The sequence below is a fragment of the Mugil cephalus genome, chromosome 14 (genome assembly GCF_022458985.1).
Source record: "Mugil cephalus isolate CIBA_MC_2020 chromosome 14, CIBA_Mcephalus_1.1, whole genome shotgun sequence".
Taxonomy (NCBI): domain Eukaryota; kingdom Metazoa; phylum Chordata; class Actinopteri; order Mugiliformes; family Mugilidae; genus Mugil; species Mugil cephalus.
This window is the reverse complement of record NC_061783.1, coordinates 13771222-13798610: the sequence shown is the minus strand read 5'-3', so window position 1 is coordinate 13798610 and position 27389 is coordinate 13771222. Positions and strand designations below refer to the sequence as shown.

Below are 27389 nucleotides of genomic sequence, written 5' to 3'. Positions count from 1 at the left end.
ACCAATTAGACCGTTTAAGTTGTTTATCAAAAAAGAAAAATAGATTGGACGTCGCAGTGATGTTCTCAGATGTGAGGAGGTGCTGCTCGTTGTGGCCTGTTGGTTGGTCGAAACGGTTTGAAGATGTCAGCCTGGCTTGTGGCAAGACATTTTTCTGTATTTTTTTTTATTTAATGCACAGATCTGTTAATCAAAACGGACATTTGTGGTGATGGTTAATTGCTAGCCCACTGAAAGTGCCATGAAATGCACAGAATCAATTTTATACCCGGAGAAAATGCAACAATACGACTGTGATATTCCTGTGTATGATGTCTGTGTTTGCACTGACAGCAGTGTCGCGTTTAACCGTGTCAACATGCTGCATATATAACAGCTAGATAACCGTTAATTCCTTTAATTAGCAGATAGGTATATGACATATACAAAGACGCCATAACTCTATATTTGCCTCCATACTGGGGTCACAGTTCTGATTGCTGTTGGAGAATTAATGTTGCCGCCGCACGTCTGCTCTTGCTTTTAGTTTGCCAACTGCCTTATCTTCAATCAAACACTGTCACTCTAAGTAATGAATCTGTCAACTAATCATTCAACGTGTCGGCGTGATTACGGCGTGACACCGTGTTTAATTTATTCCGCGGGAGTTAAAAAGGTCTGGCTTCGAAATAAAAATAACATCACTTTCCTGCACAACACTTTACAGGCTGAGAGAAGGGGGAGGGGGAGAGGGGGAGGCGAACAGCGAGTGACCAATCCACAGTGAGATGTGGCGTGATGCGATGCGCGGGTACACTGTTCTCAGGTTTAATTAACACCGGGTTAGCGCTCGGTTTATTTTCCCTCCTAAATGAAGAAGTTTCGAACTATCTGATCCTGGAGCTGGAGTCTTCACGGAGAGGTCAGGTGACGGAATTAGCTCGAGTGATGCCGTTACACTGTCAGACACGAGCATGTGGGAATCCTTTATACATGAAGGGAGTAATTAGTTTTTTGTTTTTTAATGGAGCTGAGGTGAGGTATTAATGTGCTAGTTCCGACCGTGAATCTTAGTTAGACTGGACTGTGGATGCATGAATGAACGTCTCCTATGAAGCACATTTACAGTTTAGCTTAACATACGTTTCTACATGCAGAATAAACTACAGACCCCCCTCTACTGCCACTACCACTGCCTCAAAAGGACTCTCTTAATTACGACTCGGAGGGGGTGGAGCTTCCCTTCTTCTCCACGGCGTCGTTAGCCGCGCTCCCTAATTATCCAGGTATCTGACAGGCCCGGTGACGGCTCCACCGATTACCGCTGACAAATCCAGCCAGGTGTCGAGCTGCCTTGATAGAAGATCAACTCGGCGGCGTTAACCACCTCCGCTGTCGTTCTAGAGTAAACTCGACCACTGAGGTCGCCGGCACGGTCACGTGACCAGCCAGTGGGCGTGACGCGCGAAGTTGCCGCGGTCGCCGGACGCGAGGAGGCTGCGGTCGGTGTGAGCTCCTCCAGTAGCCGCGCCGCGGCGGTGGTTTTCAGTACCTTAATGTGGCACCCGCGAATGCGAAAGACTCTCTTCCAGCTTTCCTTCTGATCTCCCCGCTAACAGCTTTTTGGTTTGTTTGACAGAACAGGAACAAAGTTCTAAGCCAAGCAGCGTTAATACATTTTGTTGTTGTTACCCGGCGTTGTGTTCCTCTGCAGGAATTTAGCTCACGGCACCTGTCAACTAAAGAAGCGAGCACCGAAGGATGACTATTAGAACCTTGTGTTAGTTTTATCAGGATGCTTCTGATAAAGGATTTAATGACATTTGTCAGGAGTTGAGACGCGGCGCTGCGAAGGAAATATATTTATTTTTTTATTTGAAGTGAAAAGTCTGTAGATGAGAACAGAGCGTGTTTGTGTGTGTGTGTTTGTGTCACTGAGCAAGATGAGGAGTGTGTGTGTGTAAACCCTGCCTGTGTGTGTGTGTGTGTGTGTGTGAATGTGAAATATTCAGATCCTGTGATAATGCAGTGTATGTAAAGTGTCATTAACAGGTGACATTGACTGAAGGAGTCAGTGGGTATATTTGCTATCCCACACTTCGCTACACCAGTGCTTTCATTTGCATGTGGTGTCAGAGGCAGTGGGCCTCCAGGAAATCAAAGACACACACTAATACGCACGCTCACACAACTCTCCGCTCTCCGTCCTCATCTTCGTGGAGGTTAAGTGACAAATGAAGATCGATGACTGCTCTTATGGAAAAGAGAGGGTTGAATTGAAAATATGTGGGAATTAGACCCGCCAGCCGAGTGAAGATGTAAAGGCATTCGGCGCTGCAGGCGCGGGGGTAAAACTATCCCCGAGCTTAATGAGGTTCAGAGGAAACAGGAAAACCTGGATTTTCACTCAGGCACGACACAAGGAGCCTTGACAAAAGAAATAAAAAAGAAAACAAGGCCATTTTTTTTTTTTTTTTTTACGGGAATAAGACTCGCTAGCATCCTCCGTCTTAAACACATCCTGCACTCAGTGTCTCTCGGTTTCGGCGCGGCTGTTTTCGATTCACTAAGATATCTTGGCTCCGATTCAAAACGGCTGCAAAACAAAAGCCGCGACGTGCAGTGGGGATGTAAAATAATAACAGGAATAATAACAAGAATGAAATCATTCGCATGAGTCTCCCCGAGGGGTTTAGGCCACCAGTTGCTAATTAATGTGAAGTGCACACACACGAAGGAAAAGTTTCCCTGCTTGCAGAAAAAAAAAACACAGCAAGTTGATTGAAAGAACAGGCAGAGGCTCTAAAATAAATTCAGTTGATTGCCTTGTATGTACAGTATACACCAGCTTAGAGACTTTTTGGATAATGTAGCAACTAATTCTTTCCATTTTCGTCATTGGACGCCTTCGTCTCTAAACTCCCGAAGGAAAAAGTGTGAAAATCTGAATATTAACAAGGCAACATGTGATCCACCATTAGTTTACTATCATGTACGGCAAAGAAAACGGGTTTGCATGGATTTCTAGCCATCAGCCGTAACTTTAAACAACTGAGGCAACGCTTAAAGGTGCACATTTAGTTAAAGCCTTAGCATCTCTGGAGGCTCCAGCAAAGCAGCAGCGGGTTGCCAGACCCCCAAGGTGGGCCAGCTGCATTTGCTTTTTCCGCATAAACAGTGTACTTAGGCTGTTTCCCTAATAATTACGAATTAGGCAAAGAATTAGACAAAGACAATCAGGCCGGAGGAGGCGAAAGGGACGTGGAAAAGAAGGAGAAAAACGTCAAGTCATGATTTAGGACGAGACGCTGGGAGGTCCGGAGTACACTCAGAGGTCAGCGTGTGCTCAGGGGAGATCCTGTCTACCGCCACTGTAGTACACACATTTGTCTGTTCACAGCTTTTGTCCTACATCCAGAAGTTTTGTGTGTCTGCATGTCCAAATCTATTTTATTCTGGCGTGTTTGTGTGTGTGTTGTGGCTGCGGTTGCGTTGTCGGTAGCGCGTGCCAGGCCGTGGCTGACGCTGCTCTTGGTGAGACGGTGTTGTTGCTTTTGTTGATCTTAGAAATTACTCTGCAACTGTATTTTGTTTTGTCGTCTCCGCTCGACGTGTTGGAAATCGCCACGGAAGCGGTGGCCGTATTGCTGTAATTGCGGTGATCGTGCAGGAGATACGTGACCGTGGTGAATTTGAGACCAAACCCTCTGATCCGCAAACGTTCAAAACCAGCGCTGAGGTGGGAGCCGTGAGTTATGACTGCTCTCCTTGTGCCGTTTAGCCTTGAAGTTGCTTCCGTTGACCAACCTTGAACATCTGGGTGGGTGAGACAGGGCGTGGGCGACGGAGGGGGGAGAAGACAACACGGAGAGAGACCGCGAAGGAAAGGTATTAAAAGTGACGGATGAACAAGAGTCGGGTAGATGTTCTGTTGCTGCAGCTGTGACTGCTGCCATTGCTCTGACAGGTGTCAATTAAGAATTACTGCAGAGGCCCCGTAGTCATTTTTTTTTTTTTTTTTTTTCCTGCCCAGCTGTCGGTCTGTGCGCCTTTTGGAGAAATAGCACTTTACCCTTGTCAGTGCGTTAGCGCTTAGCCGGAGTCGCCCCAGAAAATGAGAGCACGGCGGGCACGGTAATCGATAACCAGTGTATTAGCAATTATTTTGCCCATTGATTTACGCTAGGGCAGCGACTCCCAACGTGTTGTTATTATCCGCTGATTATGTGCGGCTGTGGTGCACTGCGAGACATGCACGCTAGCACATACGCATGCAGTTTAACCTCGGAGCCAAGTACACGTGGAAAGATATAAAAAAAGAGTTTCCCCCCTCTGTTTTCAAATCAAAACCTTCTATTTTCACGAAATTTAAGTAAGCAGATTTAAATTTGAAACAATTTAGCTTTTTTCTTTTCTAAATTTTAAACTCGGATATTGTCTCTGATGGAGCGTTCTGGCTAAAAGTCTGTGTTTTAATATTCCCTGTATGAAATGAGAGAAAATTGTCTGTTCGTGTATGGCAGCAGCATACATCCTGAATGTCTGCTTCCTTCTTTGGGATTGTAAATTAAAAATATGATTGCATTTACAGGGGGAGTTCCCCCCACAAATTTAATGTTTAATATAGAACGCATATAGTAGGTAGATAGGGGGTCCCTCCTTAAGGCCTCCATCAGTTTGGGGGTCCTTGGCCTGAAAAACGTAGAAGACCCCTGGACTAAAGGACATTTTCAATTCAATTCAGTTTTATTTGTATAGCGCCAATAACAAAACAAATTGTCTCAAAACGCTTCACAAAAACCAGCCTGCAACCTCCAGAGCAAGGCTGAGGGTGACAGTGGCAAGGAGAATCTCCCTTTGTTGTATTCAAAAATTGTATTTTGAATGCCTTCTAATCAAAATAGCTAAAAGATATCAGTTCACAATTAATCATTTCTCAATTTCTTCCCGTTTAACTTCACCAGTATCTCTTGTTTTCAAATGGGAGGATGCTAAAATGCTAACACTAGCTGCACAACTTGTCTGCAGAAGAGACATCAGCAAACTATAAAGAATCCACAAAACATGCTGGAGGCAAACAAAACTTGTAGTTAGTGGATTTTATTATTTTTTGTTGTTAAAATGGTTTGAAGGTGGTAACTATACGACCGGTGTTTCTAGTATAACCCCGTCCTTCTAAACATCGGTGGGATATTATCATTCATTTAACGCCGTGGAGAAGTTCTCCCTTCACAGCTCTTAAGAGAGTTCCATGCTGTATGGAGAGCATGTTCTAAAACTGGCAGGGACCGGCGCCGTATATCACCACGAGACAGGTACTTGTTTTTATTACAGCAATTGATAAAAGCTGGCCTCAGCATATCCAAACAGCAGTCGGTGCAAGTGGACGAAAGTCAGGGGGCGGAAATTTCTATCCCCCAAGGAGTGTTTATTTAACTGATAACGTGGGTTGAGAAGCAATGAATATCATTTTTTTGGACACTAGTTTACTGCAGATAAGCCATCTGGGAATGGATACAGTTAACAGATGACACTTTGTCCTTGGGAGCGGACGCTGGGGAAGGTCACGCCGCAGCCTGGTGTAGTGCCACTGCCATCCCTCTCTTTCCTCCCTTTACCTCTTCATCTTAATCTCTCTCGCTGCTCGTTTTTTTGGGATTACCGGCCCTCCCTCGCTCCCTCCCTCCCTCCCTCCCTGTAAGCCTTTTCTCATCTTCCTATCTGTCATCAATCTCCATCTTACCGACTCAATTCTCGTCTACCCTGCTCATATTTTCTTTCATCTTCCTCCCTGTCTTTCGCCCTCATCTACCGGATGCTCAACAGTCAGTGAACTGGTTACAAGAACATGAACTCGACGTCTGAAAAGGAGAGCGTAATACTCTCCTCTTTCGGGGCCCACTAGCCTCGTTCTCATATTTCAAGACTCTTTTTTTTTTTTTCCCCCAATAGTGTGATTTCAGCAACATCCTGCAGTCACACTTCTGAGTCGTAAAAATCTGAAAGGTCACAGGGTTGTAAAGTCTTGTGTCATGTTCTTTGAAGTCTAAACACATGACTGTCACGTATTTTCCAAAAGCCCTTTCCAGTCCCATTAAACAGGCAGTTTATCCATAAAGGACGGTGCACAGGAAAAAGACTGAAAGCGCAGTTTGTTAGCGCGGCGCTATTCAGTTTTCATTTAAAAGAAACCCATTGACCAAAGTTTGCTTGGGGGGGTTACGCGGAGTAATCACTTAACAGTCAGCAGCTCCAGCGCACCACTTGATGGGCAGTTGAAAGGGGATATAATGTTTCCAAATCCCAACAACACCACATGTTACCCCCTGAAAATTCCTCCCAAATCTTTGCAGAGCCGCTGTGCTGTCTCAGACAGTGACAGTCACAGGGGGGCATAAGCTCAGATCTGTCCCTCTAAGTCGTCTGTCTCTGAAGGAACAGCGGGGCGCCTCTTGTGCACCCTCCTCTGTCAGCATGTCTCGTTCGTCACTCTGTCCCTCGCACACCGACCCAACTGTCTGTCTAACTCGCGGGCTGGACGTCCACCTGAGCATCTGTTTCTTATCGTCTGTCTCCGTTCGTCTGATGACCCCGGCGTTGGCCTGTTTACTCGTCCGTCTCTGGTCTCTCATCACAAAGGAACTGCCACTGCGTCAAATTAAAGCACCTAGAAAACATCTTGAATAATGTTTGTATCATCTGTCTGCGTCAATATTGAACTAATTACGGCTAAATGAATGACGTGATGTCTGTGGTAGCTGGCTCTCCTACATAAATAACTGCTCTAATTAAATAGACGTCTGAGGTGCTTAACGTTTATATTTTCACTGTTGCTTGAAAACATGTTGCAGGAGGATGGTTCACAATAGAATTTACTTTCCTTTGACCAACATTAACACCACCCAGAAGTTTTACAGGCACAAGTCTTCACCCTCGTTTTTTAGGGAGGAGCTGGGGTGGAGTGACAGGACGTGTCCATCAAGCCCCCAGACAGACCTTTCTTTTAGGCCTAATACCTTCTTAGACCCCGAGCACGCGGATCAGAAAACATGAATTAAGATAATATCATAATGACTTTGTGAGAGAAGTTGTTTTTATAATGAGTGTATGAAAAGGGGATTTTGTTTCCTGTCACTGTGCGAGGCTAAGCTAACCAGAGGCTGGATCTAACATAATCCTTTCAAGATTGAAAAAGCGATCTTTACACACCTGCTCCACATTCAACCGTCATGATTAACTTAATAAACAGAAAGTACTACTGACCCGGCATAACTAATACTTTTATTTTTAATACTTGAATGAATGGTTGTAACTGAAATCTGGACCCAAAGTGTTTTACATCCATAAAAACTAATGTAAGGTTTGTCTTATTGTACCACAGATGATCACGGCTACTCCTTATAAACTGACGTCCGTGAAAGCCTCCTAGATGTCTACCCCGCCCATTTATGTCCATTTAGCAGATCCATTTGCTTCTACTTTACCATATACTTTAGGCACCACTTGCTGCCTCACCTCTGTGAAGGTCTGTGCAATATATCTGTCATCTTGCCGAATAATTACAGTATATGTGGAATTCATCTGGCCTTACATTCATAGTCCACGAATGGCCACGTTCCCAGCTTCACTGTCTGTGCCTGTGCGTTTGAGTCATTTCTAGGTGAATGCGATGTACTTTTTTTTTTTTTTTTTTTAACTTAACTAATCTGTTTTTCCTCTCCATTTTCTAAGTCTGTCACTTCATTCCTTCCCTGCCGTACCTCATAGTTGGAGCCTTCCCCATCTTGAAGTCCTCTGGTTTAACAATAACTGCTGTCACATTTTCAGAAAGCGCTGGACTGAAAGCCCAGAGTGATGACTCGGTAACAGTTTTTACATGTAGCCGGGCACCAGCTACCACCTGGAATACACTTTAATTACCAAAATAAAGTATTACTGATGACGCACAATGCTGCAGATTTTTTTTTTTTTTTTTTTTTTTTTTTAACTATTCGTGAGATTCGAGGCTGTAACTGGAGATATTTTTCACCACAGGTTCTGCCTCTTATTTCTATATCAGAATGAACTGGAACCTCTAAATACGCAGAAAAGCGACAGGGGATTTTTAGAAACAAGGAATTGTTTGGCATTTATGATTAAAAAAAAAAAAAGTACTTTTGATGGTAAATCAAAAATCCTCTTTTACTGCATGAAAAAAAGTATCAGTAGCCATCATGAAAATATCAGATATTTATTACCTCGAAAGTATGTGAATTGATGCAGAAGGAAAGAGACAGAAATATGCACGGCTCAGATTTTTTCTCTGGAATAAAACAACAGATTATTTTTGACAACTTAGTCCCACTCCACTGACCACTCCACACTTGGCTATAGTTAAAAAACTTATCAGCGGGAGTAACGGGAGTTTACTGGGGGAAAAAAAGTGCACTGACAAGCTAGAAAGCGCAATGCGGTGGCTGTGAAAATACTTTTTGAACGGTTTTCTTTGTCGTCGGAACAACACATCTTGGTTAAACTAAACCGCATCGAGGACCAGAACAGCTCGCGCTGATTAACGGCGCGTTAACCAAGTGCCGTCAATTACGTTGTTAGACTCCGTTCATGAAGTCGGCCCCAGCCCCACACACACACACACACAGAGGTGTGGAGGTGGTAACTGGAGAACCCTCTGAATTTCACTTTTGGCTCCTTCAAGGGTAAAGCTAGCATTTAGGAAACACCTTTTCTTCAAAGGGCTCCATTGAGTACAAAGTGGAGTTTTTTTTTTTTTTTTTTTTTGCCGGGCGACAAAGTGCTCTCTGTGCTCATTTCACAAGCTATTTTGTAGGAAGTAAATAAAAAGCGGCAGCGGCGCAGGCCCAGATACCGAGTGTATGAAGAGATCTACTGTTACTGCTGACAACTTCAACCAGCTTAAACTTAAAAATAGAGCAGTGTTTTAGTGGTTCTCATATTAAGACATTTGATCATGTAATCTTGTCTCGGTGAAAGTACAAATTTTTCCACGTGCTTAGAAGCACTTCGAAACTAATGTTTTTAGGCGTGCAATGCCAGACAGTAGAGCTACTGTGAGGAGCGGAGATGTGGACCCCCTCCTCTGGATATTTGGGATCTATTATGCACGGAGGAGCCGAGCGTCTACATGACCCGGGCCCGGAGAGCCGGGCAGGACCGACGCACGCTTTTTGTGTGGCGAGCGTGCGTGAGAGACGGGAGGGAGAGGAGGTGCAGAAAAGAAGCAATGGAAGGAGGGGCGCGGAGCGGGTGAAGAGAAAGACGGAGAAAGAGACTGACAGCGGACAAAAAAGAACTGGGGTGGACAAGGGAGGAGGTGGAAAAAGTGGAGGCAGAGCAAAAGAGAAATGACTCGAGGGCTTGAGGGATGGAGGGAGAGGTGACTAAAGCGAGAGGGGAAAGTATTAAGGCAGTGGAGAAGAAGAAAAAAAAGCAGAGAGAGAGAGAGTGAAAGCGGTTGGATAGCGGAGGAGAGAGAAAGAAAGAAAAGAGGGGAGGATGTCACCCATGGCTGCCACTCATCACTCACAGCTTAATGACGCTGTTTTTTTTTTTTTTTCCTCCTTCTCCCGCTTCTTTTCCGTGGGAGGGGGGAGAGCGGCCCGCACCCAATCAAACGGGGTCATGGAGAGTTCACAACCTCCAGGTGGGACTGTCCTCCATCGGGGAAATGTGTGTGTGTGTCTGCACATGTGTGGCTGTTGTGGTGTGTAGTTAAGAAAATGGGGAGATGAATCGGTTAAGACAAGATTACGACAAAAGTGAGGGTTAAAGCTAATTAGCGTAGCGGTGATGTAGGTTTTCATGGCCGACATCTCTGTAAACACGGTTTTGTTTTTCCTGCCTGTCAGACGTTCAGCTCGGTTAAGGTGCAAATGCCTTGTCCAGAGTTTGTGTTTGTATGTTTATATATGTGTATGTTCAAAGCATGTGTGTGCGCACATGTTTGTTAGCAACAGACCCCCTCCCACCACCACTACTACCCCTCCTCCTCCTCCTCCGACTGTCTGTTGCTTCCTTCGGGGACGGGCTGGAGTTCTGATTCACTCTTGTGTACGTTGTGTGTTTTTGCGTATGCGCTTCGCTCCACTTGTCCTCTCACTCATTCCCGTTTCTGGGAAGCATCAGCCGTTTAAAACTCAAATGGCAGGATTTTTTCTTTCTTTCTTTCTTCCTTTCTTTCTTTCTCCCCCTCGCTCTCCTCCTCACACCAAATTTGGGGAACAGCTGGGGCGGCCATGACGATGATTTGTCTCCCTCTGCCCGTCCGCCTGACAGGTTGAGAGCACACACACACACGCACATGTACGCACACCTACTTTGGGAGTCGCAGACACTCACTAGTAGACGCACACACACACACAATTAAACACGCAGTATCGCAAACAGGCAGACAGACACAAACACACAGATGCACACTCGCGCAGACACAAAAGTAGACACATTCCCGGTGTAAGAGGCCATTTTCTCAGGGTGCTGCCAAAACACTCTGATTTCCTTTAGCCTGGGCGGCCATACATCAGCTCGGGGCCTCCCAGCCCGGATGGCAGGGGCTGACAGAATGACATGTGTCATTTATCAAACGAGGGGCGCCAGACCTCAGGAAAAGAACAGACCGCCGCGTGACAAAGCCCCCCGAGAGCTCTCCTCCACTCACAACGAGGGGAGTGTGTCATGGGATAGACACTGACAAATCTGCGGAGATAGAACACACACGGATACACGCTGACACCAACACGCAAGCGGATGAAGCGCACGCTGAGAGGCGCTTCCACACACACACAACACAGCGAGCGCTCTTTGCATCCAAGATTACTCTTGGTTGTTTAAAGAGAAACCTCCTAAAACAAACACACAAGCCGAGGTAAATGTATTAATTTTTAAACGCGCTGGCGCCGCACCTACAAACGCACATACCCACACATACGCCCACATGTATGTTTCCCTTGCAGCCAGAGAAGCGCACACACGCAGCCAAAGCTTCTCCCGTTGCCAGAAGCAGACCCGTCCCCCTTAATGAACGGTCATTGGCTCCCGAAAGAAAACCCTCTTAGTTGGCAACCGTCTCCTTCCTTTCATATCCATGCCATCGTATACACACACACACACTAACCCTCCTTTTTTTTTATTCGTCTTCATCATGTCTCCCTCCTTTTCATTCCTCCCCTTTCCTCTTACCTCTCCCTTGTCCTGAACTGCCCGCCACCCCCCTTTTTTTTTTTTTACTCCTTTCCGCAGCCTGTTCATTTGTCTTCATAAGCCTAATTTATTTTCTCTGCCAGATGCGAGCTGACAGCCATCAGTCACTCTCCCCACACATGCCCGCGCACACACCTGACCTCCCGACACGCAGGCTAACGCGTACGCTCAGGCGCACACGGCTCCTTTCCCCCCGCTTTTTATTCATTTACACTGTCTCTATTACACGCGCGGAGGCCGTATTACCTCACGCTGCTCTGAGGTAAGCTCTGCAGTTACATACCCTCTGTTTTACCTCTGTCCTCCACCCCCTCCAGCCCCCAAAACCCTCCCATTAACATTACTGAAGATGGATGCGTCTTCATAGCGGAGATTGATTGCGGATATAGAGTTATGGTGCCATTTATGTGTGCGTGTTAGTGTTAGATGGAGGGCACTTTGGGAGGCGGCGTTGCGAGCTGAAATGTGAGGGAGGCAGGCTTTTCTCTCGTTTCCAGAACCTTCCAGCCGTTCGTTGTCTGTCCGCAGTCTGATATTGTGCTGTGTTGAAGGATTGCTTCCTCTCTTCCTGCCTCTCTCTCTGACTGTGAAGCCGTTCATAACCATAGCACACACACACACACACACACACACACACACACACACACACACACACACACACAGGCATGCATACTCACGCAGACACAATTAGAGCGAGATGGCCACTGATACTAGTCCACTTTGAGAGCCTACTATATAATTTACTGACTTTCTCTGGGGACCCTTTTTTCACCCCTTATCCCTCCTCCCTCCTATCATTTCTTCTTTTGTCACTTTATTGCCATGGTCATCGGGAAGGGGTAAAAAGTCCACACAAACGCGCGCGCACACACACACACGCACGCACCGGACCGCTGCACAGTTCAGTGTTATATATATTTTTGTGTTACGCCCCTACGCTATTCATCATGCTTAAATCCTAAACTATTGCTGAAATGAAGCACTGGAACTTTGTTTAATGGAGCAGCCAGACTTCGCCACTAACTCGTCAGTTGAGCGGGCGGAGTGAGAAAAAAAAAAAAAAAGAAAGAAAGAAACTGTGGCGACGCATAAAGGATAACGGTTTTGATGGTGCACAATTGCTGGAATTTCCCCGGTGACACACGCAGTTAAAAGCACTAAAATGTTTGGGGACGTTTGGTTGTCCCGAGCAGCCCGAGGGTTTGCGGTTTTAATTAATTTCCCTAAAGTGACTTTATGTTTTTTTTTAAGTTATGACTTCTTTGTGTGTCTGTGCGCATGTCGGCGAAGGGATCCGAGGTCTGGTACTCGGCGTTGTGTTGCTTTTCTGAACGTCTCGCAGAGGAGTAGACAAAGGTAGATAGTTGGAATAGTTTGGAGCCTTCGTCACACCACAAATGAAAATGGAAAACATAGTTACCTTCATAGGGAATCAGCCGTGGGATTAGCTTGAAGGCCAGTGAAGTGAAGCCAAACTATTTAGTCATATAAAGCTCATCTTGGGAACTACATTTTTGCAAAGTGGCTTCTAAACATGTTTTGATCCAAACTATTAAAACCATGTACAATATTAAGAACAAAATCCAAATACTGTAGTAAATAGCACCGATGCAGATCCCAGAGTTGCATATTCACAGCTGGATATCTGCCTATGAATGTGCAGAGAATCTGCTTCATTGTTTCCATTTGTACACCGAGTGACCAATCACGTTTGCCTGGGGTTTGGTTACATGCGGACGAGCAGATGGTGTTGAGTTATATTATGTTAACTAGCAAGCTAACACGTTTGTGAAGCCAATGACTTAAACAAAGCCCGGTTGTGGCGTCTTAAAACTAATTTCTTGTGTCTCAAGTCAGAAGTCGGACTGTAAATAATGATAGAGCAAGAAATCCGCTGTGTTTACCTGTAGCCCTAAAACATTGCCTGGGTTCACAGACTTCTTTCTATCTAGGTTGTTCATAATTAGCATTTTAGCTTCTCCTCTTTAGGGTTTCCTGAATCTTTTCATTGGTGGGCTTGACCAGTGTTAGTTAATTTGCACTCCGTATGACCAGTGCCAGCATCCAGACCTTTTTGATTAGCGCACAGTTGAAACACAAGAACGAGCCGTGCCGTCGTCTCCCATCACCGCTCTCCAAGGTTCACTCATTTTGGGAAGGCTAGTGTATGAATAATAGCGTGCCACTTTCTGGGTTCACAGGGCCACGAAGGTGCTTCTTTCCTGCAGAGAGTAAAGGATCGTATTCGTGTAAGCGTGGGCGCTTACATGTGTGTCTGTATGTTTTTCCTCTCCCTGTTTTTTTTTCGTTTCCTGCTCTATGTTTTGTTCCTCAGCAGCGTACAGAGTCGATGGCCTCTGTGAGTTGAGGGGAGGGCTGACAGCGTCGCAAAGGTTGATTGATGGCTTATTGTGCAACCGGACTCTGCTAGACCGAACTGGTTAGGTGGTGACCCTCTTTTGGCCCCGTGCCCTCTCATTTTCCTTTTTCTTTTTTTTTTTATTCCAGTTTTTTTCTCTCCCTCTTCCTGTATCTCACTGTCTACCTTTGTCACTCGCACGCGCTCGGACACACGCGCTGCGTAAATATACATGAACAGTACGTGCGACGGTGTACACACACTTCCTCTCCGTGCTTCGTCTCCTCCGACTCTCTCCGTCTTCTTTGTTGCACTAAACTCATCATTGTTGCCATCATTCTTGGTCCGCTGTTTCCTTTCTTCCTTCCTCAGCCCACTTTGTTTGTCAGTCCTCCTTCAGGACAGCTTTTGTCCCATGAGTCATTTCATTAGGCCGCATTTTACGGCTCTTATTCATGCATTCCCCGTCCAGAACGCTGTCCGCGGTGAAGAAACACGTCAAAACCCGATGCTTCCCAGTCACCAGCCAGCTCCTTGCCCACAGACGAACCCGTCAGCAACCCACATTTGACAACTGTAGGAGAGATAAAGTTCACCTAAACACCGAGCACGCTAGTTTAAACTGTGTTTCATCCTGTTTTTTTTTTGTTTTGTTTTTTTTTTTTCTTTTCTTTTTTCCCTGCAATGATTTTCTGCCTCTGTTCTCCACACAACCATAGTGATTTATGGTAATTATCCATCTTTGGGGTCATCCATCAACTGGTTGTTGCTAGGCGATGGGAGCAGCTGTTGTTTAGTCGGGGGAAGCTCCACTGTCAGGGGCAATGCAGGTGAATTCAAAACACGGGGCATGTGAAGAGAGGATAAAACCGTCGTATTACCGTAGCTCGTTAGATTTATGATTCCTTCCTTTCAGTCTTAAAAGGAAGACCTCCCTGTCAGGTAGTGGCCACCCTTGATTGAACAGAAATAGGACAACTTTTTAAATAATTAAAGACGAGACCGGCTCCCAGAAGTGCACAGACGATCCCAACGGTATAGCTACAATGCATAAACACACTGCAGCTTGTTCTTAGCAAAATGCGCATCATGGACGGTAAAGAAATGAATATTATTTTCTCTAAAAGAATCTGTTTAACAAATGACATCTGTCTGATAGAGCCTACATTGAATCAGTGCTTGGCACTGGTTGAGTAGATCTCACTCACATCGTCTTTAATTAGCATTAGTAATGCTCTATCTGTACTTTGCCTGAAAACAAAACAGATGGTTTGAAATGTCTGCGCAGCACCAGAGCCGCGTTCGATTGTTGTTGTGTGTAGGGGGCGGGGGGTGGTGGGGTGGGGGGGGGGCTTGGCAGATAAGTTGAGTAGAAAGTGCTGGAATCTGTGGTGGCGATGAGCTAATGGCTGTTGTTCTCGCTCAGAAAAAGCAGGCACCGACAGTTCAGGGGGAAAAGGTGATTTATGGCAGTCACTGTCATGGCATGTCAAAACTGGCTCTGAACGAACGGGCACAAAATGAAAGATAGGGAAGAAAAGAGGACAAACTCGCTGAGCAACTCGCCTTATTTCATTGTCAATCTATTCTGTCTCACGGTCTTCCTCCCTGTCTTTTTCCATACAAACGAGTGAGGATACACAACTTTTATTGAAGATCCCTATTACAGTACCTGTAGTACTGTAGGTCCAACGAACATTATCCACATAATTGCATATTACTTGGATCATACAGTATTTTGCAAAGGCTACACACTATTGCCCATAAAGTTGGACTAATTTTGTTTTCGGACACATTCCTCTTTTCATTCCTATTCATACAAATCAAATTGTCACAATCATTTCATCACAAGAGATAAAAAATATTATATTCCAACTTTATGGACAATAGTGTGCGTGTGTGTTGTAAGTGTTGTAAGGCTACTAATCAGTCCAGGATGTTCAGCTACAAGGAGTTTTGCAAATGATGACAACAGAGTCACGATTTCTACAGGATAGTGTCGGATTGCGTGAACTGTGGCCACTTCTCCAGAGCACTTTAAAACGACCAAACTGCCAAATGCCCTGAAAACGTCAAAACCGGGTAGTATCTGACAGTAATGTGCTGAATTGCAGATTTGCAGAAAGGGAAACTGTATTCACACCAAATAATGATTTAATTAGAAATTTCGGTAATTTTGTAAGAAGATGCACGATAATATTCATATTCACAAAATATTCATAACTCCATTTTTTAAGCATACTTTGGAGTTCAAAATTGGGTGAAAAAATGTTACAGAAATCAAATTTGAGCAAGGAAAGTAGATGAAGAGCAGACTGTGCTGGTGGTTTTGTATTCTCCCCCAACCGGAAGAGATGTGGAAGCTGAGAAGGTGGGTTTGTACAACATATGAGCTATTGGAAGCCCCGGAGCTCTTGTGCCATATGGTGGACCATTCTTTGTGGGTTAGGGAAGGGTGGAAGCGACAGGGGGTGTGGGGGTGTGCGGCTGTTAGGTAAGCTTTAGCATGTCTGGTCAAGGAGGCTGTGGGCTACAACATGGTATCTGTGGCAACACGTACCAACGGGGCAGCAATGTGAAACAATGCATCGAGACACGGAAATGATCGGAAATGGTCTGAAGAGTTTTCCTTTGGCGTCGCTGTAGTGTAGACAATTACTAAGTGAGTTGACAGAGTCCAGCTGTGGCTGAGAAGGAGCTGTTGTTCTGTGCCAGCGTGCATCGTCCACCACCGAGTAGTCCAAAGAAAGTGTCAGGTCCTATGAAACCACAGCGGCGACTATCCTGGACTGGGGAAAAAAAAAAAAAAAAGGAGCCAGAGCGAGCAGGACGGGGGGAGAGCAGAGAGAGAGACGGAGATTGCCTGACATACTAAGCATTACCATAATTGGCTTTTCTACATGATAGGACAGAGGAAATAATAATGTCATTTTATTTACAGCCTTCTCTCTGGCGAAACACGCACACACCCATGCAACACTGTACAGGTCAATGACACACACTGATCAGGCCTGTCCAAAGCCATCAGAGGTGAGTGGCAGGGAATGGAGGGGCCGGTGACAAAGCGAAACGGGAGAGAGAAATAAGACTGCCACGGCAGAGCTCCCATTTTGAAGGGCCACTAAACGCTGAGAGGGAGCCTCGCCGGCCGCCACGCCGCCGCCGATGCAGCTCTGTGCCACGCCGGGTAAATCAGCGGGGTGAAAGCTTGCGGAATTGGACATTAGCACTGCAAATGAGAGCCGGGATTGCCCTCTTCTCTGAGACAACATGAATAAATGAAGAAGGTTTAAAGGGGAGTGTGTGTGTGTGTGTGTGTGTGTGTGTGTGTGTGTGTGTGTGTGTGTGTGTGTGTGTGTGTGTGTGTGTGTGTGTGTGTGTTGTGTGTTGTGTGTAAAAGACAGAGGAGGGAAAAGAGTTGCGGTGATGGTACCAGTGCTTTGCGATGCTTCAGTTACGCAAAACCTGTCTTGGGCTTCATTTAAAAGCAGTCACGTCACAGCCAGTTAGCCTTTCAAAGTCCTGCTTTTTGTTATTAATTTCATTGATTTAATTGCTGAGAATTAACTAATAAAATCAGTGGAGTTCAACTCTTTTGTTGTTTGAGCCGTCGCTTTGTTCGGGTGTGTGTCCAGGCTGAGGCAGGGGTGTGTGTTACATACAGTACGAGTGATACAGCGTCTGGATTTTTCCACCATGTGTTTGTGTCAAATGCATATAAAAGCAAGGTTTTGTGAGTGTGTTTGTATGTGTGGACCTCACACAGCTTCCTGCCTTTGGGGAAGAATGTAGTTTGGGGGGAGAGGAGTGCACGTTTGCATTTGTGTGTGTGTGTGTGTTTGTGTGTGTTTGAGAGAGAGACTGGGGGATGTCCCACTGTGGTGTCACCTGTCTGCAGCAGGAAATCCTGGACTTTGGGCACAACAATAGTGACAGGCTCCTCTCCAGACGCAGATGGCTTCGCTTTCCCCCCACTAGCCACATTGCATCTCTGCTTGCACCTGACACACTGTGACACTTGAGACACACACACACACACAAACACACACAACTGATCAGCCTCACACTTCACAAACTTGCACGTACACACACACACACGGTAACTCAGTTCCCTCTCCTCATATCTCGTACTTTGCTGTTTAACTTTTTCTCCTGTCATTTTTTTTTTCAGTGAGATATGCATACACATTCACACACACACACACACACCGACACACACATACACACCTCTTGTTCGCTGGCCTAAACACATCTTTTTTCCTCTCTTTTCAAAACTTCCCCTCTTTTCCCCTATCCTCCCTGACAGCACAAAGTGGGCTTACATTTTTGACTGACAACCACAACAGACACTTCCACCCCACCCTCCTTCCCCTCCACCCCCGTTTTAATCCCCTCCCTACCCCTCCCTGCCTCCCTCTCCTCTTCCTCTTTTGTTCTGAGTGACGCTCGAAAGCCGCCGTGTCAGCATCTTTTCCATCTCTGATTGCCTTATTAGCCGGCGGTGGCACCCGCAGCTTTTCTGACACAGATGGTGAAGGAGGAGGCTCGAGCTTGGGGTGCGGGGGAAAAAAAAAATGGCTGACTTGTGTTTGTTGTTGTTGCTTTCCCCTCCCACTCCCTCTCGGGCTTGTTTGTGTGGACACTGACACCTCGGGCTGACACTGACACACACCTGACACTGATGCCTGTCAAGGCAACATACGGAGGATGGCAGCGAAAGAGTAGGATTTAGTGCTGGTGTGCTCTCCGTGTGTGAATGTGTGCGTGTTTGTACTGCTGTCAGGTTTCTCTCACTTTGTCAGCGTTAACTACTCTCTCCACATTGACTTTGAACAGGTTCGGTTTTGCATTTATTTCAATACAGCGGCCTGCATCTTGATGAGGAGCGTGAGACAGGTTGGGGGGGAAAAAAGACGTGCAGCTGCTGTGGAAATCGGTTAAAATTTCTAATTTACTGACTAACTCAATAAATGAGCTCAGTATAGGTTGTTTGTGTAATTAAGAGCTAAAGGAATAGTTGAATATTTGTTGATCATGTACACTTTCTCACATTTTCCACAGACATACAATGCAGCTATAGAGCCTCTTATTTACTCCCATGCAGCAATAACTGGCACCTCACAAACATCAGGTATTACGTCCATTCCGATTATGGGATAGAGAGCTACATGCTGTTTGAAGCTGACAGCACATCTGCCTCCTCACTGGAGACTGATTCTGGCACCTCAGACAAGCATCTTGCGAGGGATGGATTGGGGAAACTGCCTTAGCGTATTTAACCCTCCATCCTTGTGAACCTGCCTCCACAATGATGTATATCCCCTCTTGCTACTATTGCGATTTTCACTCTCGTTCAACAGTCATTGAAAGTCATTTTATTTTAGTTATTATTGAAATTTGTGAACATTCAAATGGAAAAAGAAAGCAGCCATTTTCGACTCGGGCCATAAATCTCACTCTCTCCTTTTAAAATGGCTCACTTGACGCTGAGAGTACGCACGGAGCACAGGCAGTAACAACACGGCTTGTCATGTCCACTGGCCATTTCCTAGCATCACACTGTGAGGACTTCCACAGCCGATGCCAAGTTGACTCCAGCCAACCGTGGGCTTGGCAAGGCTGATGCAGCTGGCACTTTCCTCCACTATCTCTTACTTGTGAATCCGTAGCATGTGTGGCATTTTGTAAGAAACGGAGAAATCCAAGTCAGGAACTGATCTGTGGTTGCTCTATTGCAGCAAAATAGACAATGACATACGATATGAAAGACTATATGGCTGTAAGATGATCTGACTTTGCAGTTTGCTAACAAAGAAATAGCTTTTACATGTATGAAACAGAAATGGAAGCATGTTCTCATGTTTTACAATATGTTATTAAGGAAATGTGAATGCCACCTTTGTCCTCTGTTGAGACTCTTGACAAAAATCTGTATAGGATGACTGCATTCACCACGTGCATAAACTGTACAGTATAGTCATGGTGATAGGTGAATTCTAGTGTATCATTGGTGAAAAATAAGTGTCTAATGTCACATTTCTCATTTGTTTTCCAGCTTATGGACCTGAAGATGAATTTAAACTGGGTAAAGCTGATGACGAGGAGCATCTGCAGGATGATGGCCTTTCCCTGGATGGTCAAGACGGAGACTATCTTTTCAATGATGACGAGGACGCAAGAGATCATTACAGCTGCCAAAACTCTCCACTTAGTAATGGCACCAACCCAGATGCTGGGTATGCTTCTCCCCTCAGCACCACCAGTGATCAGCTGGTGGACCTTAAGACCACCAACTTCAGTGATCAGGACAGGGTAGAGGAGAAACTGGAAGAAGGTGCCGAGTCCATCAATGGCCTCTCGCTACAGGACAGTCTGGCAAAAATGAAAGCCGTCTATGCAAACCTGATCTCAGACGCCTCCTGGTCCAGCATTGCTTTGGACATGCTTAAAAGTAAACAAGGGAACGATTTTGCTGCTAGCAACGGCAGTGGGAGCAATCACAAAGGGAGCAATGGGTTCCTGAACAGTCACAGCCCAGCCAACGTCCCTGTGAAGAACAGATGTAGCAGTAACAACACCTCAGCCACTACTAACATTACCACCAGCAGTACCACTGCAAAAACAGTGTCAAGCCACAGCAGCAGTGGCATCAATGTAAGCTCTGGCAGCACAGCAGGAGGATTAGCCTATGACTGGCATCAAGCAGCTTTGGCTAAAACCCTGCAACACACTCCATACCAACTCCTTCCTGAACCCAGCCTTTTCAGCACCGTGCAGCTTTACAGGCAAAACAATAAGCTATATGGCCCAGTGTTTACAGGAGCCAGCAAATTTAGGTGTAAGGACTGTAGTGCAGCTTATGACACTTTGGTTGGCCTGACTGTGCATATGAATGAGACAGGACACTACCGTGATGACAACAAAGATACAGAGGACGATCGAAGCAAGAAGTGGTCCAAGCCACGCAAACGTTCTTTACTGGAGATGGAAGGCAAAGAAGATGCCCAGAAAGTTCTTAAATGCATGTACTGTGGACACTCATTTGAATCCTTGCAGGACCTTAGTGTTCACATGATCAAAACAAAACACTATCAGAAAGTGCCTCTTAAAGAACCAATGCCAGCGCTCACTTCAAAGCTGGTACCCCCAACCAAAAAAAGAGCATTTCAAGACTTGATGTCTCCGAGCTCACCAGAGTCTGTCTCATCTGGCATACTCTTGGGAGAGTCTCCCAAAGACCAAAGAGTGGCCAATCCCTATGTCACTCCTAACAATCGATATGGTTACCAAAATGGTGCCAGTTATACTTGGCAGTTTGAGGCACGAAAGGCACAAATTCTCAAATGCATGGAATGTGGCAGTTCACATGACACCTTGCAGCAACTGACGGCCCACATGATGGTCACAGGACACTTTCTTAAAGTCACAAATTCAGCTTCTAAAAAGGGTAAGCAGCTCGTTTTTGATCCTGTGATTGAAGAGAAAATTCAGTCAATTCCCTTGCCTCCGACTACTACACGACTCCCAGCACCTAATGGTAAATCACAGCCCGACTCCCCACTGCTGCCTTCTAGCCCTGATGAGAAACACGAGGAAAAGAAAGATGAAGAGACAGAGGATGAGACGATGGATGTTAAGGAACCTGAGAAAAAAATTAAAGAGGAGAAAGAGGATCCATCTGAGAAAGCTGATAAACCCAGAAAGGCCAGAACCTACCAGTATCTCACAGAAGAAGACTTAGAAGAGACACCTAAGGGTGGCCTTGATATCCTGAAGTCTTTAGAGAACACCGTTTCAAGTGCAATCAGCAAAGCCCAGACAGGAACCCCAACCTGGGGTGGATACCCCAGCATTCATGCTGCTTATCAGCTCCATGGTTCTTTAAAGTCTAACCTGTCCTCCTGTGCACAGGTTCAACCTTTGTTCAGCAGCACCAGTTTGAAGGTGATGTCCTCTGATTTAGGCTCGTTGATCCATTCACCAAATAGTCCCTCTCCACCTCCAAGTCACAAGAGTAATGTGCTGGCCATGGAGGAGCTAGTGGAAAAAGTGACAGGAAAAAGTTCAGTCAAGAATGAAAAAGAGGAAAAACCAGTGGAGATTAAGTGTAGATCTGCAACAAAGTCTCCATTGCCAAATCCTAAGGACAAACGCGCTTCACCAAATCGTGAAAACTTCCCAAAGGCGGCACAAAGCACTGCAGTAGAGGGTCTGCCTGAGCCAAGGAGCAAGGAAGGAGAGATGGCCGAGAGTAAAATAGATATACAGATAAAGAGTGAAGTAGATTCACCAAAAAAGCCCATAAGTAATGGCTGCAATAACCTGAGCATCATCACTGATCACTCGCCTGAACAACCACTTGTCAGTCCACTCAGTGCTTTGCAGTCTATCATGAACAACCACTTAGGGAAAGCTGCAAAAGTGGCCACTCCCTTCGTTGATCCTTTTTCAATGCTTTATAAGATCAGCAACTCTCAGATCAAGCAAGCAGAACCTGTGAACCAGTACCCCGATGATGATGATGATCAGCCCATGGACTTGACAAAATCCAAAAACAAGAATGGAAGTGCAGCTAAGAGTACGCCCACTACACCAAACAACAGTGTAAACAACAGCAAACCAGTTTTTCAAAATTTCTCTCAGTCGTCTCCGCCTCTACGAGAGAATGCTTTGATGGATATTTCAGACATGGTGAAAAATCTGACAGGACGTTTGACACCAAAGTCTACAACCCCGTCTTCTATCTCTGAGAAATCAGATGTTGATGGCTGTACGTTTGAGGATGGCATGGAGGAACTGTCCCCCATCCAAAGACGGAAAGGTAGACAGTCAAACTGGAATCCCCAGCACCTCCTGATTCTCCAGGCCCAGTTTGCCTCGAGTCTTAGAGAGACTCCTGAGGGAAAGTTTGTTGTGAGTGACTTGGGACCTCAGGAACGAGTCCACATCTGTAAATTCACTGGTCTCTCCATGACTACTATCTCACATTGGCTGGCCAATGTAAAATACCAGTTAAAGCGGACAGGGGGCACAAAGTTCCTCAAGAATATTGACTCTGGCCAGCCTTTGTTTTTGTGCAGTGACTGTGCTTGCCAGTTCAGGACTCCCTCATCCTACATTCACCATTTGGAGTCCCACCTTGGGTTCACCCTAAAAGACCTTTCAAAGCTTTCCATAGACTTACTAGAGCAGCAAACAGTCGGCAGAATTGAAGACAAGACCTTTAGTTCATCCGGACTTACAGAAGAAGACACTGGCTCAGTATATCAGTGCAAACTGTGCAATCGGACATTTGTGAGCAAACACGCAATAAAATTGCATCTTTGCAAAACACATGGAAAGTCGCCGGAGGACCATCTTGTCTTTGTGAAAGAGCTGGAGAAGTTTGACAAACAGTGAAGCCAGATGGTGCTGATAGCATGACAGATTAATGTTGCACTATTACTCCAAGCTACAATCTGTCATAACAGATAGTGCCACAACTGTGTTAAGCATTGTTAAAACACATACAAACACAGGAAGCTTTAATACTACATACTGTAATTATTCAGTCAATCATAATTAGCAGGGGCTTCCTCTGCAGACTACGCTCTAAGCTACATTGTAAAAGTCGAAGTTTTGGTGACAAAATTGTACCAAATTGGTGCAGTAGCCATGGCACTATATAGTCACTGACTGATTGTTGCTTTTCGAATGCACTGCATCTTATCTGAGCCTTTAGGAATAGTCCACCTGTTGTTTTAAAACTGGATCATGCTCTTATTTTGATCACTGTTTTTGATTTTATTATTTTTTTTGTTTGTTTCGTTTTGTTTTTTTAAGATAAATATATTTCAACACAACTTGCATATTATTTATGAGACAGTTTGTGCATGACTTTATGTAAACCAGTGAGTATATTATGTCTAATGAAGTTTCAACCATGATGACAAAACTGATATCCCTGTTTAACAAATTTTGGATTCAGCTGTCTATATAAAGGTATATGGTGAAAGATGGTGTTCTAAAATGTTATAGTGATTTCAGCACTTTAAGTAAGTGTAAACTGATGAAGAAATTATGTATGAATAAAAAAAAAAAAGGATAACACATGAGTTTCAAATCCCTCGCTCAGCATTTTGGGGACTAACTATAATATTGTTTTCTATTTGACATTAAATCACAGAAGTTGTTACAAAATGTTTAGATTCTTTGTTTCTCTAGTAAAATATAATTTCCTGGTTGTTTCAACATGTACAGTATTTGCGTTAGTAGGCTACCAATTTTATTATTGTGAAGCTACAGTTGTAAAGTTGATGGAGTTTAAAACTTATTGTATGAATAATCAGCAAGTATGTATACATGTATGTCAGCATATCTTGCTCTTTACAGTTCTGCATTATTTGTACCGTGTGCATTTTTACAATGTTATTTTCTAGACAAACATGGGGGGCGAAATGTATAAAGCTGCAGAATATTGTTGGACCACAACGTCCTTTTTTTTCCAGTGAAAAGTAGGTCCCTCTGTGTGGTTTACATAAATTGACAGAATTCACTGGCATCTGCTCTGGTGCTCGGGACTGTACATAACATTGGGGGTAAAAAAATGAAAAAAATACATTGTTCACTGACAAATTTCCAGGTTTTGTCATCAACCCAGTTACTCAGAACAGCATTCTTTTATCCTCGGTTGTAAAATAAACTCCATGTCCTGGATTAAAATGTGTCGTCGTCCGTTGCGTTTATCACACTCTCCTAAAATCACACAAAGTCTGAGCTTGACAGATAACGTCCTACTGCAAGACTTTAATTATATCTTGGAGTGCCTTTCTTTTAAATGTTTAGTTTGGCGATCTTGAAGACTTTAATTTGAATGAATGTATGTGAACTCTCTCACAGAACAAGGTGACATAATGTTGTGTTTGTATTGATAGATCATCGTCAGGAAATAGCCAGTTAAATGCAGCGTGTTTGCTTAACCTTAAGCCTTAAGCTGTCATAAATAAAAACGAGAAACCAGTCAATTTTTTGACGGTGGATCAGTAATGGAGGAAGAAGGAGCAGCCACAGTGATCTGTTAGATGAAGAGCTGCAGGCGACAAGTTGCACACATGCAACTTCTGAGAGTTTGACCGACTCCTTTTGTGTGCAGCATAAAATCTCAAAATCACGACTTGTTGTATTAAACCACATTTGCTGTTACTACCAGTAACTACAGATGGAAAAATCTGAGGCCACTACTTTAAGGTTTTGTAAACATACAGCATCTACAGTATACAGTATCTCGAGGACCGGCTACATGAAATCCTCTAAATCTCCGTTCTCATGGGGGGCTTTGCTGCAGCACACTCTGGCCCAGTTCCAGGTCCCACTGAGGGAGCAGCAGCCTTCCTACTGTGAGCCACGTCTCTTCCAACTCTGAGCAACTGCCATGAGAACAGGATATTGAAGCCGTGTCCACTGCAGCACATTTCATTTCAGGGATCCTCCACTGTCAATCACTCGGCAGGGTCAATATTTCTGACTTTGATGTGGCAGCAAACTCGACCATCAGGTGTCAGACTGACTTTGAGTCCCATCGGGTGTGAGCGGATCCTTTCAGACTGGACTCACTGCTTTATCGGGGGGATATGGGAAGGCTGAATAAGGCCTTATATTTTCACGCCACCTCTCCAAGTGAGCTCACTTGGTTCAGCTAGTTGTAAGCACGAGTCTTTGTATGTGTGTTCATATATACACGTGAAAGGGGCTCAGGTTTAAAGATCAGAAAGCCATTTCAATGCAACAAAAATGCCGAACTCTTACTTTTGCGCAACTTCTTTGGTCACAGGTTTCCGTCTATGAGTTGATTTAACATTTACCACTAGCTGCTATGAGAAGACAACCAGCTGCAAAACTCATGCCAGACATTAATTCTGTAGTGGCAAATAAGCAAAATGCCCTGCCTTTCTTTTGCATTTGTCGGCAAATCAATGTGTTTAAGACGACGGTCCAAACACTCTGTTGCATATACTGCTCAAACTGTCTAGTAATTTGATAGCAACGATGTTTTCCCATTCCCATTGCTGCAGTTTCAAATAGAGACATAATCCCCTTCAGAAGAAAAAGAAGAATAATACCGTTATAAAAAAAATAGCAGTTTTTGACTTAATGGTTTAACACAGAGCTAAGCTTTAGAGTTCAGCTGGAGTGAGACACCTGATAAAAGAGGCCGTGACATGTCTCCACTGAAGGTATTTAAGTCGACATGCTCCCACCCCACGCAGCTCTTGAACACTAGCCTGAGGCATTTCTCCCAAGAAACAATAGAGTTCCAGTGCCTTGCAGCGTGTTCTGTGTGGCAGGGAAACATAAGAAGCAGCAGTGAGAAATACAGAGGAGAGTCGCGCACAATAAAAGTCACATCTGATGGCGGCGTGTAGGAACACATTGCACAGAAAGTTAACTGTTGTGCGTAGCCAGGATGAATGCGTAAAACACTTGATGACTGTTCTTCATCTTCAATCACATTCTCTTTTTTTCTTTCAATCTATTTTCCCATTATTCTTGATTGTTTCTTTACATCCAAAGTTAAATTGTTGTTTAATACGTTGTCCCAAGCCAGTCAAAAGCAATTTGTTGGGAAATGTTTCTTCATTTTAGCAAATGCCCCAAAACAAGATGTGTTCAAGTGGCATATCCGTCTATTGGCCACAGTTGTTATGACTGGAGCATGAAATATGGTACGAGATGTAAGTTCATGGCCTAAGATAGAAGGAGTTTATCTAGTTTAGAAAAAAAAAAACTTGACTGAAACAGGAGAGCTCACGTCTTGGTCATTTCAAGCTATTTCTGGATAAGTGCATGGACACGTCCGTGGGAGATACCCAGCTCAGTGGCAGTGTGCTGCTATTCATCGGTCATGTCAAGATCATGTCGTCATGGATCTTGTCAGCGGTTTCCTGTGTGGTGACAGGAACTGGGGTTTCAGGCAGGGGGGGAGGTCGTCTTCCAGGCTTTCTCTCACTTGAATTCAACAGTCCATTTGTTCACCATGCTGTAAGCGGAGGCGCCCTCCTCTATTGTTTCCGCCGTGTCCACCAGGACCTCCTGCTTAAAGGTAGACGTTGTCCGTTTCCAGTTACCTGGAACAGAAATACCACGAAATGCATTCATGTTCAACCTTGTGCATAATTACTGCAAGAGTTTGAGGTGTCTTCTTCCACTGTAAACCATGAGCTTTCAGTCGTCCCTCATGGAGCTACAAAGTATTGCAGCGTGAGAAGGGGAGGATGTCGGGGTGGATGGATGGGTCAACAAAACATTGGACACTTAAACAGGAGCGCCCCATTTGTTCTCACCTGATTCAAACTGTTAGTCAACATTTTATTCATCTTTTTTTTTTGAACAATATCTAGGGGTTTATTGTTTTAACGCTAAAGAAAAACATCCTGCAACCTTAACAAAGTACTCCAAATTGAGTTGTTTGTCTTTGTCTGCCATTATGCTCTTATGGTTAAGGGCAAACATACATGAACATTTAAATTGGAGGGTCAATATAAACATATGCATTCATATTTAATTTACTCTGATCTTTTAATCTGGGCAACTTTAGAAGACGTACAGTATATGCATTTATTGTTGTGTTATGTATATGTTCTCTGAAACAAGCCATGTTTGTGTTTTCATACCGGAAGCACGCGGCTCTGTCAGGCCGTCAGTGTTTTGTTTGTTCCCTCGCGACTCATGTTTTCTTTATAATAACACCACCAAATAAATGTGCTCCATGTCATCACCATTTCCAGGCGAACAGAAGCTCATGAGACAGCAGCACAAATCTGATGCTAAACAAAAGGCTGTTTATGACAAGAGGCGTCGT

The 27389-nt window shown here is 44.7% G+C and overlaps 1 protein-coding gene across 1 annotated transcript in view; it reads left to right on the top strand.

Annotated features, from left to right (window-relative positions):
• The window catches only part of tshz1 (teashirt zinc finger homeobox 1), a 28051-nt gene extending 3798 nt beyond the window's left edge, over positions 1 to 24253 (top strand). Inside the window, exon 3 of the mRNA XM_047605638.1 lies at positions 19608 to 24253. Coding sequence (XP_047461594.1) covers positions 19608 to 22951 — 3344 coding nt within the window. The 3' untranslated portion in view covers positions 22952 to 24253. The remainder of the gene's footprint in view (positions 1 to 19607) is intronic.
• Positions 24254 to 27389: the final 3136 nt, after the last annotated feature.